The sequence below is a fragment of the Odocoileus virginianus genome, chromosome 21 (assembly GCF_023699985.2).
Source record: "Odocoileus virginianus isolate 20LAN1187 ecotype Illinois chromosome 21, Ovbor_1.2, whole genome shotgun sequence".
NCBI classification, from domain to species: domain Eukaryota; kingdom Metazoa; phylum Chordata; class Mammalia; order Artiodactyla; family Cervidae; genus Odocoileus; species Odocoileus virginianus.
The window spans coordinates 27,527,905-27,540,194 of NC_069694.1; the positions used below are offsets into that span (position 1 = coordinate 27,527,905).

At 36.2% G+C, this 12,290-nt stretch overlaps 1 protein-coding gene and 1 long non-coding RNA gene across 2 annotated transcripts in view; one reads left to right on the forward strand and one right to left on the reverse strand.

Moving 5' to 3' along the window:
• The window catches only part of LOC139030216 (uncharacterized), a 216,407-nt gene extending 216,035 nt beyond the window's left edge, over positions 1–372 (reverse strand). The window contains exon 1 of the long non-coding RNA XR_011482501.1: positions 119–372. This is a non-coding gene — a long non-coding RNA (uncharacterized lncRNA). The remainder of the gene's footprint in view (positions 1–118) is intronic.
• Positions 373–2,475: 2,103 nt separating this feature from the next.
• Positions 2,476–9,616, forward strand: SPP1 (secreted phosphoprotein 1). Its single transcript, XM_070452119.1, has 7 exons — positions 2,476–2,582; positions 3,668–3,735; positions 3,854–3,892; positions 6,383–6,463; positions 7,016–7,057; positions 7,845–8,150; positions 8,860–9,616. The coding sequence occupies exons 2-7, from the start codon at positions 3,682–3,684 to the stop codon at positions 9,181–9,183; spliced, it is 846 nt and encodes a 281-aa protein (XP_070308220.1). The 5' UTR covers positions 2,476–2,582; positions 3,668–3,681; the 3' UTR covers positions 9,184–9,616.
• Positions 9,617–12,290: the final 2,674 nt, after the last annotated feature.

Below are 12,290 nucleotides of genomic sequence, written 5' to 3' on the forward strand. Positions count from 1 at the left end.
CACAGGTTACACCTGGGGTTGCCGAAGACAACACAGCAGAAAAGAATGTTTTTCTTCTCTTGGCCTCTGTGTCCCCTGTTAATGTGTGACGGGTCATTGTTGGGAAATATATCCTCACCTGCCATTCCAAGAAATGGAGGGCCTCACGGTTGTTTCATGGCTCAGTCATTAAATGCATGCACGTTCCATCCTGCCGCAAATCACTGACGCAGCCGGACTGTGAAGTCCTTCTCAGAAACGCTGCCACCGTGTGGTAATTTGGAGCTATGACCGGAAGAGCCGTGTGGGTCATATGGTTCATCTCAAGATGGCTGGGCGCCAGCAGAATCTATTCCTATAACTTCCTAACTTCCTATTAAATCATTCCCGTGGGCACGGAGTAAACCATACCGAATCCTGTGGAAATCTTGGGGATTTTTTTAGAATGTGTGAGCTTCCCTCCGCTACACTGACAATATGACAGTTATGTGGGTAATGTGTTTAAAGGGAAACAACAGTTTTTAAGAGCAGAAATAAGAAATCTGTTTTTGCAACTTTATAACCTATGTGTTTTATATTTTATAGAGATAGCTGCCATTTGAGTTGTTAAAATGTGTGCCTAGAACCCACAAATCAAAAACATCAATTTATTTGAAATGCATCCAATTTAAAAGAGCCATATTCCACCTTCTCCCCACCCTCAGTCCACCACCAAATTATCTACAAATCTATGATTTAATCAATTAAATTTTGATTTTTTAAAAATTATCTTTGATTAAATAATCAGAAAATTAGTTAATTAATATTTATATTAAAAGCAAAATTGGGGGGATGTCACTGGTGACCCAGCATCTAAGACTCCACACTCCCAATGCAGGGGGCCTGGGTTTGATCCCTGATCAGAGAACTAGATCCCAATGCCACAACTAAAAGATCCCACATGCACCTAGGACCTGGTGCTGCCAAATAAAAGTTTTCTAAAAAGCAATTTTGGTAAATAGGAGCTGACATCTTACATAGGGCCATTTATAATAAATAGGCCATTATAATAAGTAGGCTCATTTATCTTTACTCTCACTTTTTACATGATTCTTACAATGGAAGTGTGAGATAAATGAATAGTACAATCTCCATTTCACATCTGAGAAAGGTAGATGAAGAGGTTAAGTAATCTTGAAGCAGTATTAAATGTTTAAAATGAACTCAGAGCTCTGCTACCCCTAATTTCTATTCCAATAGTCAACCTTCATCCATAATTTTCTTTCAAACACCTTTTAAATGCCCAGTAACGTTTTTTAATATAGAATTTTTATTTTCTTATTCAGTAACCAATTTTATATATCCTGAGAGAAAAATTAGAAAATGACAATTAAGAAATCTAAGCCAGTCCTTCAGAGGCGTGCAAATTATCCTGTTACGTACAGTTTAAAAATCTTATATCTGATCTCATTCCAAGAAACCATTCCATTTAGAGTTAATACAAATCATGACTACCTTCTTCTTCTAACAATCTTAATAATTGTTAACATACATACAGTGGTTAAAACATACAGGGCATTTGCAAATATGTGGTAGGTATTTTTAGTTTTATGCATTCTAATTCACTTAAATCTCTCAAAAACCCCATGAACTCTGCATTTGACAGACGAAGAAACAAGTATAGATAGGCTAAATGATTTGCCCAAGGTCATACAGCTAATTTGTGCAGAGTAGAATTCAAAGCCACATGCCGGCTCCTGAAACAGCACTTTCAAGCAGTAACCCTGCTCTCGGTCATAAGCTACTTTACTTCTTCCACAATGAGAATAAATTGCCATTCTTTTATTTTATATGGCAGTTATCAGATCCATCAGCTCCAAATAATTCAAACCATGCAACAAAAATCCATGTCCTTGAAAGTCATTGTGAATCCAATCTTATGAACGTGACTAGGAATTTTAATGTTTCTAATGCCGTTTGTCTAAATGACAAGCTGCTGCACACTTTAAACTCAAAATGAAGCTTAAGTAAATATGGGGGAAGGGTGTCTGAACTCTTTGTATGTAGCTGAACAATAGCCTGGTACCTCTTAAATAAGTATAATTCCGTTGCATATATCACATTAATCTGTTATTTAAACCAAAAGAAACAAAAATCTATTCTATTTAATTTTATCTAGGACTGATTTAGACAATATTTTCTTCTAACTCAGAAATAAACTCTTTTCCCTCTCCCTATGTCTTCATGGGCCCTCTAGATGCCCTTCCAGGATGCTGAGAGTCAGTGCTATGAACGAAAAAGACAGTTAATGATATTGTACATAAGTAATGTTTTAACTGCAGGGTAGTGGGTGTTTGTGTGCGTGTGCGCGCGTGTGTGTGCATGTGTTTGTTCTGTGACCACAAAACCAGAGGGGGAAGTGTGGGAGCAAGTGGGCTGGGTGGTGGCAAAACGCCTCATGACACATCTCTCCGCCCCCTGTGTAGGTGGAGAGCATCTGGAGCAGCCTTTAAATTCTGCGAGATCCTGGTTGTCAACAGCAGGGAGAGCAGGCCAGGAGGGCAGCAGTGAGCACTGCATCAGCATCACAGGGACCGGACTCTTCTCTGCCGCCGCAGACCAAGGTAAGCCTGCAGTTTGCTACACGACTCCTGATCCCTCTGTGCACTGCCTCATTTCATTGGGAAGGTCAATTTGTAAGGAAAAGAGTATAATGGTAAATGCTGTTAATCAGACTTACGTTGTTCTTGTCTTCTGAATATGCATGCCAAATCTAGGGCGGATGTCCTGCAGGAAAGGTGGCCGGTTATTTTGAAAGACAGTCGAATATAAAACTTAAAACTATTTCCATGGAGCCCTCAAAAGAACTGAAACTACTTTTTTCAGTCAGGAAATAAAAGAAAAATTCTACGCCCCTTTGGAATGATTGAATATACATCATTTTAAATGGATAGATGACCATGGGACATTTAAAAGGAAAATGCTTTTTAGTATTCATATAAGCTGATGTTAATGCTAATTTTTAATGATTTGATTTATCCCTCTTTCAAGGAAAAAAACCCTTTCTGAATATTTTCACCTCTGTATTTAGCTATTAAAATTTCACCAAAATATCTATATGATACTGTTTAGATTTACAAATAGAAAAGCTGTTGACTTCAATGTTTTCGTTTTCATTTCAAACTTCCAGAATACCTTGACTTACTAACTTTAGAGACAGCTTCATCTCACCTAAGTAATACCTTTTAAATAATTTAAGTTGAAAATCACATTTGAAATGCATGTTGGAAAATGGAGGCAGCAAGTTTCTCTTTCTTATTTTTATTTTCTCTCTTTGTGTTTTTCTTCTCTGAAAAATAAATATTCTCATTCTTGCTTTATTATTTTAATTCAATTACTGCTGATCTGTTTTTAGGTTTAGATGGCTGGAGATATCAAGTAGTAATGGTGTAATCTCTGAAATTCTAAATGTTGAATAAATATAGACTTGTAAAATTCCTCTCTCCCTTGCCTAATAGTGAGAGATGGAAAATAAAGGTGGCAGTACAAATATTAACTCAAAAGATCATAATATTAAAAAGAAATTTGTCAAGTATTTCCACACAAAATACATATTTATTTGTGGTGATTTTGTAATGTGGTAGCCTAAAAAAGCACCACTGTTTTGACCTTAGAAAAGATAAAATATTTCTTACAAAATATTTTGCAGGAAAAATCATTACCATGAGAATTGCAGTCATTTGCTGCTGCCTCTTGGGCATTGCCTCCGCCCTTCCAGTGAGTACAACTGAATCTTTTTTGAAAAAAAAACTCCTTATAATAAATGAATTGTGTGTTTCAATGTTGCTAGGAACACATTCACACTGTCATATTTCTTCACCTTTCTATTTCAAAGGTTAAACAGACCAATTCTGGCAGCTCTGAGGAAAAGCAGGTAAGCATCTTCTTGGTTTATGATATAGTTTTTTATACAACTGCTGCAAGATGCACTACAAACATATGACAATTTTACTTATTTGCACAGTCAAACAAAATAACTTATAACTATTTATTGGGTGCCTGCTATGGTTCTAGTACAGTACCAAGCATAGAATTGCTTTTAATGAATACAGTCTCTTAAAACTAAACTAGATTTCTTAATACAATAAAATGATGCTTTATGTCAATCATTTCTATAAAATGAGTTCTGTGAAGTTGTGTGACTTTTGTTTCCATGAGTCAACCTAGTTCTAGAAGTAAAAAAATCCATCTTTCACTTTACTTAATGGCAAGCTAAGTTTAAAATTCACTTCATGTATTGGAGAGTTGGCATAACCATAATATTCACAGTATCTCTGAAGATATTTGCTAAGAAACCCATTGTCTTTTAAAAAAAAAAAGTACATTTATGCTGTTTGTATCTACTGTGCTTATCAGATGACTTTAGATTTTTCTAACCAAACATAAGACCAAATCAAACTCTTCATAATTATTCCACCCAGCACTGTAGATGTACCTGTCCCTCCACAATAGGTGAAACCATGCCAGCCAAACAACAAACGGGTATTGTCCCAAGGAGCTTGGACAAAAAGGCACACAGGGTTCAATCCCAGATAAATAGAATAAAGGCCAATATAGAGCTGTCTGAGGTCACTGCAGTTAGATTGCTCAATGAAGATGTTAGGAGAAGTACTGCAGGGGGTGTTTGGATATGCAAATGGGCATGTGTAGTGTGTCTGTTTTCCAACTGATCTAATAACACAAGTATTGAATCACAATAATAAGCCAGAAAATTAACATTTCCAGAGAAAATAGAGGTCACGCTCTTCGAGGCAAGAATTAGTGCCTTTTTAATAGAATAAAATATGGCACATGAAGCTATGGCAGTGTAAGTGGTTAAATGTTACTTAAGAGATAAGTGGAGAGCAGACAGAACCTTCTAGAATCCTAGAAATGTAGAGCTAGTAGGAAGTATGGAAAGTCTACAAAGAGACACCCCTGAAGATGAAAACACTGGTTATCTATGAGTGATATGATTACTGAGCAATTTTAGTTTGTTTTTCTTATCTGTATGTTCTTCATATTTCTTTTTAAAAATTATGAACTTATCTTATAAATACAGATAAAGCCTGATTACATATATCATCAGAAAAATATATTAATTATATATCAATTATAACATATTTGTGTAAATATAATGTATTTTTATATAAATATATATTTTAAAGAAAAAATAGGGAACCTTTGAACTCATCTACAGCAGTAGTATTCATGTTTTTTAGTTAAAGAAAGCCCTTCTTTCAGCAAAAACCTTCATAGAAGTCCAATATGAAACTGCTCTGGTTAGAGCCAGACATGGGGAAGCCGGAAGTGCTACTGACCACTTTCCTTCCTTTCTTCCGCTCCTTGGCTGTGGAAGAATTCTTGGAGCCCCTATGGTGGCTCTTCCCAATGACAGAGATGTGAAGTGATTGCCCTGGGTCATGCAGCCCACCAGATGACACTTATTCAGAGCAATTTCCATTCCTCTGCACCAGCATCTTATTGCCATTTCCCAGATAAATAATTTGGCTGAGTGAAAGATCATTCCATTTATGTCTTTGGCAACTTACATCAAGAAAACTTTTATGCAATGGTGTTGATATTATATTTCTGCACTGTCCACTAAGGTAGCCATAAACACATGTGACTATTGGACACTCACAATGTAGCTAGTGCCAGAGAAGATAGTTTTCTTTATTAATTTAAATAACCATGAGTTTCATGGCTAGAGGATACCATTCATGACAGCACAGCCTGAGAGAGTTTCTTCTTCCATAGAGGAAGTGAAAAAGGAAGACCAGTGCTAATTAAGGGCACCTCTGATTTAGTTGTGTTTCATCTGAGGAATTTCAGCTATCAGACATAGAACAGGAAGGCAGTGTATCATCAGTGTGAGGAGCCACTGGATTTAAACCCTGGCTCTGCTACTTACTATCACTGAACTTTATTGTGGGCTTCCCATCTGGTGGCTCAGATGCTAAAGAATCTGCCCGCAGTGCAGGAGACCTGGGCTTGATCCCTGGATCAGTCAGGAAGATCCCCTGGAGAAAGGAATGGCTATTCACTCCAATATTCTTGCCTGGAGAATTCCGTGGACAGAGGCTGAAGGAATAATAGTAATAATGATGAGACTCATCTCAGGATTAAACGAATTAGTATTTATAAGTCACTTTGATAGTGTGCCTGGCTTACAGTAAGTGTTATGTAAAAGTCTGTTAAATGAATCTATCAAAAAGAATAAATTATGAAAGACATCACTAAGGTTCTAACTGACTAAATAATGCATATTATGCTTATCTGTCAAGATTGGGGAAGAATAGTTATTTCAGCTTATCACTTAGAGGCCCCTGTTTCTTTAAAATAATAATAATAATAATGACAAATATGCAACTCTCTTTTGTAGCTTAACAACAAATACCCAGATGCTGTAGCCACATGGCTAAAGCCTGACCCATCTCAGAAGCAGACTTTCCTAACACCACAGGTATTTTTCATTTTAATTAACTCTAAATATTAAAATTCTCACAATTAAAGAACAACCACCACAAAAAATAGCCGCCAAGCCGGCCATTTGAGCTGGTTTGGATCTTTCCTGCCTGTTGGGCTTCCCTGCTAGCTCAGTTGGTAAAGAATCCAACTGCAGTGGCTTTCCTGGTGGCTCAGACAGTAAAGCATCTGCCTGCAACGTGGGAGACCCAGGTTCAATCCCTGGGTCGGGAAGAGTCCCTGGAGAAGGAAATGGCAACTCACTCTAGTACTCTTGCCTGGAAAATTTCCATGGACTGAGGAGCCTGGTCGGCTACAGTCCACGGGGTCACAAAGAGTTGGACACGACTGAGCAACTTCACTTCACTTTCCTGCCTGTTTGTAAATGTGAGCTTAGGACACCAGTTGATCTGTCAGGTTGTCTTCCTGCTTAATCCTTCTACCAATGAGGCTAGAAAAATAAGACCTGCTTTGGGTGGAAAAAGCAAACTTTTGAATAAAAAAGTTAAGTGTGTATGATGTACACTGATTTGTGTCTTTTCTTCTTCAGAATTCTGTGTCCTCTGAGGAAACTGATGACAACAAACAAAATGTGAGTTTTCGCTTTGATTCTGATGTCTGTTGTGCCTTAGACTCAGGAAGGCACTCTTTATCCTAATGACATTGCCCAGGTTCAAATTCTGGCAAAACTCCATTAGCAAATCCTCCAGGAACTAGTTTTTATTGGGATTATTAATATATTTGCTGAGCAAAGGGATAAGTTAAATTTGCTTTCCTTAAGATTCTATTTGAAGATGCAAAGAATCTGTAAGAGAAGTTAGGTAAATGACCCAGGATATTTGCAAATCAGAAATGTAATAAACATTAACTGGTTAACTGAGCTGCAGTTTCTATACATGGATAAGAGAGTCACCTTTTGATTATCCCGGCTAATAGGGAGGTGATTTCAGTTTTGGGGGTGTGCATTAATACATGGATTCTCTGATCCCCTGAGAATTCTCATTTCAAATAGAAAAGGTAATCTCACAATTATGTATCTGTATTTATTGGATTATTGAATTTGGTAAGTCAGTGTTTAATATGAACAAGGAAACACGGTGTCATTGATACAAATCTTATAACTCATATGTTTGGCTTGAAAATATCTATGAAAATAGTTTTTATGAGAAAGCAAGAAAGATGCCTTAGGGTTCCATTTACCCTTGTGTTAAAGGGGAAATTGGAATAGGCTCACTTTAGCATTTAAAAGCCGTTAAGTGCTTTGTTGTGAATACAAAGTTTCTAAAACTAAATAAAGATAGTAAAATACTAATTCACTGTAAAGACTAAGGGAAAATAAAAACCCTGACACCCATTTTTCTGGCCGTCTTGATTTCTAGACCCTCCCAAGTAAGTCCAATGAAAGCCCTGAGCAAATAGACGACCTCGATGATGATGACGATGAAAACAGCCAGGACGTCACCTCTAACGACTCCGACGATACTGATAACACGGATGACTCCGACCATTCCAACGAGTCTCACCATTCTGATGAATCTGATGAAGCTGATTTTCCCACTGACGTTCCAACAACCGCAGTTTCCACTCCACCTATCCCTACAGAAAACACAAATGATGGCCGCGGTGATAGTGTGGCTTATGGACTGAAGTCAAAATCTAAGAAGTTCCGCCGATCTAGCATTCAGGTAAATCTGGAGTAGACACATCGGATGGTTATGATTAGAGCCCAATTCTAGGAAACTAGAATCTGCGTGCTCACTTATGCATTCATTCAGCAAGCATTATTACTTTATGATCACTGAATACAAAACCTTTTCCCACTTGGTTTTTGCGTTCAAGTCCACATAATTTCTCCTTAATTTTGTCTCTCAATCACAATGCAATTTTTTCAAATCCTGCTTAAAAAGCACTTATTGTACTCACTTTTTAAAATTAAAAATGACTTTGGAAAAGAGTAATTATTTTCACAATATAGTGGTCATATCTTGAAGTTAAACACATAAGAACTGGAGAGTTGCAAATCACACTGACTTTATAGTCAAAGGATCTGGATATGGTGCATAGCCTTGCCATTTACTATTGACTTTACTTTTAGCTTTTGATTCATTTTCCCTTTATGTAAAACAGATAATGAGACATACCTCATAGATTTCCTCACATACATAATTCATGTACTTATTAAACTAAAGGAGATGACATAGTGAAAGGACTTGGTTTTTTAAAAAGTAACATGCTAGTATTTTCTTTTCTTTTCTTTTCTTTTTTTTTACTTCAGCCAAATTTAGACATTTTTGTAGAATACTTTGGTGTGGAAGTTAGAAGGCATTAGAGAATCACAGTGCTTCCCTCCCTAGCTGTTCACTGAATTCTTCTCCTGTTTGTGCTGTGATTCAGAGTCCAGATGCCACAGAGGAAGACTTCTCATCACACGTAGAGAGCGAGGAGATGCATGATGCACCCAAGAAGACGAGTCAGCTGAATGACCACAGCAAGGAAACCAACAGTAGCGAGCTTTCCAAAGAACTCAAGCCGAAGGCCAAGGATGAGAGCAACAAGCATTCCGATGTGATTGAGAGTCAGGAAAATTCCAAAGTCAGCCAAGAATTCCATAGCCTTGAAGACAAGCTAGACCTCGATCATAGGAGTGAAGAAGAAGACAAACACCTGAAAATTCGCATTTCTCATGAATTAGATAGTACCTCTTCTGAGGTCAATTGAAAGGAGAAAATACCATTTCTTACTTTGCTTTTAGTAAAAGGAAAAGGATACATTAAAGCAGGGTGGGAGACAATATGAAGTGCATATCTCTCAGCTTAGTTGGTGAATGTATATGTGTGTAGATCTGGAAACAGGTCATGTTTTTGATCATTAGGTTAGTGTGTGGCTTCATAGTAACACCCTTATAAACTAAAAGCTTCAGGGCTTAGTCTATGTTCTTTCCACATAAAAAATGCAAACCATCACAGCATTTTAATGTTTGCTACCCTTTTATGAATAGAAGTTTATGTAGAAGCAAACAAAATACTGTTACACACTTTTAAGAAAGAATATAAAATTTCATGTCACTATGATCTTTTGTTTTTTTAAATTAGTATATATTTTGTTGTGATTATTTTTGCTGGTGTGAATAAATCTTTTATGTTGAGTGTAATGAGAGTCTGGTGGTATCAGTTGTGTTTCTTATTTGGTTTCCTACAGTTGCCTAGCAATTATAAATGTAATCAGTTTAATTACATTAACATGCTGGACATAATACAGAGCAATCTAAGACCTGCTGGGTCAATTATACAGCCTCTGACTGAGCTGAAGTTCCCATCAAGGAAAGAAGAGTCAGCAGGGGTTGATATTCAATCAGTAACACTCCAAACATGCGGGGGTCCGTGGGTCACTTCCACTCGATGAAAGCAACCTTTTTCTAGTGTTCACAAAGCTGATGCAAAAGTTAAGAAGGGCTTCCCTAGTGGCTTAGTGGTTAAGAATCCTCCTGCCAATGCAGGGGACGTGGGTTCAATTCCTGATCCAGGGAGTTCCCACATGCAGCCCGAGCACCACAACTACCAAGCCCACACACCTAGAGACTGTGCTCCACAACAAGAGAAGCCACCACGAGAAGCTACCACACTGCAACCAGGAATAGCCCCCGCTCCCCACAACTAGAGATGGCCTGCATGCAACAGCAAAGACCCAGCAGCCAAAAATCAATAAATCTTTTTTAAAAAATGAAAAGCTAATGAATGCCTAGATGCAACAACAAATAAATTTTACTGTTTGTTATCATTCTCCATTAATTCTCCCAATAAGTTTATTGCTTTCTTGCCCTTGGATGGCAACTTGGTAGTTCCCATAGCTATTCTGATCATCTGTAGATATTGAACAAATAGTCCTTTTGTTTAATTGGATAAAACCTAAATGCAGTTTCAGCTAATACTCAGAATTTTCAACTTCATTCAAAACTAAAAGTTCTGGAAACCTGAAGTGGAGCATGTGCCTTTATTTCATGCTTTGCTCCTCTGCTCTTCCTGAAACTAGAAATCCCATTGGAAAATTGTTAATTCTTTATTAAACAACTCTTCAGATAAAGTGGAAAATTTTAACTTGCAGAATTTCTAAAAAAGTGTTGCAATGAAATGTAAACTCAATAGAGTACAGTTAATAGATCACAGTTCTGGTGATCACAGAAAATTCATAGCCTTAAATTCTTGCAACAACAACAAAATAAAAGGATGAAAATAAATATATAAATATATTTAGTTCCCACCTTAAAAATTAGAAAAGAACAACAAAGGAAAAGAAAGCATAAGGAAGGAAATAATAAAGTTAAAAATAAAAGTAATGAGGTAGAGAACAGGAAAGCAATAGAAACTAATCAATCAAAATGCTGATTCTTTGTTAAAAAACAAATCAGCACAACAGATAAACCACTAGCTGACCCAATAAAGGAAGAAAGTGAGAAAACACAAATGAGAAATAAAAACAAGGAGATAACCAAGGACATGACAAAATTTTTAAAATCAAAAGTGACTTACTTTGCACAAGTCAAACAGAAAATCTAGGTGAATTGGATTATTTCCTAGGAAAATACAATTTACCAAAATTGACTTTGCTAATCACAGAAAACACAAATGGAAATTTCCTATAGTGGAAAAAGAAAAAGTTATCAAAGAACTATCTATAAAAACTAGGCCCAAATGATTTTACAGTGGAATTTTATCAAAACTTCAAAGACTAGATAATCTCAATACCATTTAAATTGTAGCAGAAAAGGAAAACTCTCAAATGATCTTTATAAAACAAGTATTACTTTGACACAAATCTGGTAATGATTGCAAACACACACATACACACACATACAACTATAAATCAGTCTCACTTGTGACTGGCAATGGAAAAATCCTAAATAAAATGCCAGCAAATAGAATCTAAAATCAAGTTTAAAGAATGCATCATCATCAGGGAGATTTATTTCCAGACAATGATGCTTCAGTATTAGTAAATTCATTCCTATAATGGACCATATCATTAAATCTAGACAGAAAGATGTCATATGATTAGATCTCCATCCGAATACTAGCATCACTATTAATGAAGAAGCATTACAGGTATTTCCATTAAGAACAAGGACCAAGTAATTATAATCTCTGCAATTATATAACATAGCTTTGGAAATACAAGCTAGCAATCATAAGCATTAGATGCATAAGAAGTGAGAAATAATTTATGTTTTTATGTAAACTAATACTACACCTAGAAAACAGAGAATAAGCACTAAAAATAACAACTAACAAGTTCTGTAAGGAAGCATGATATAAAATTTAGCTGAAAGTATATTTACAAAAAACACTAAGTGATCATTTGAAAGATATGATGTTATTAATATATAAACTAATAAAGATAAAATACTTAACAGAAAATGTGCTAAAACTATTTTGGAAAACTGTGCAACACTCCTGTAAACTAAAAAAAAAAGAGGCCTGAAACAAATGGAAAGGCTCTGTTTATTCTCACACAGGAAAATCCATCATTAACATATCAATACTCCCTTCATAATATATAAATGCAATGTGATTCCAAATAAAATAAAAGTCGTTTTTTCCCTGAAGCTATGTAAGCTAATTCTATAATCCATATGGAAAAGTAAACATACAACAATATGAAGGAAAATCCTGAAAAATAAAAGCAGTAAGGGAGAACTAGCCCTAACAAATACTAAGAGCATAAAGCCTCGCTAATAAAAACACTGTGGTGTCAGCAAATAAATATATTTTTTGTTGTTCAGTTGCTCAGTTATGGCCAACTCTTTGCAATCCCATGGACTGCAGCATGCC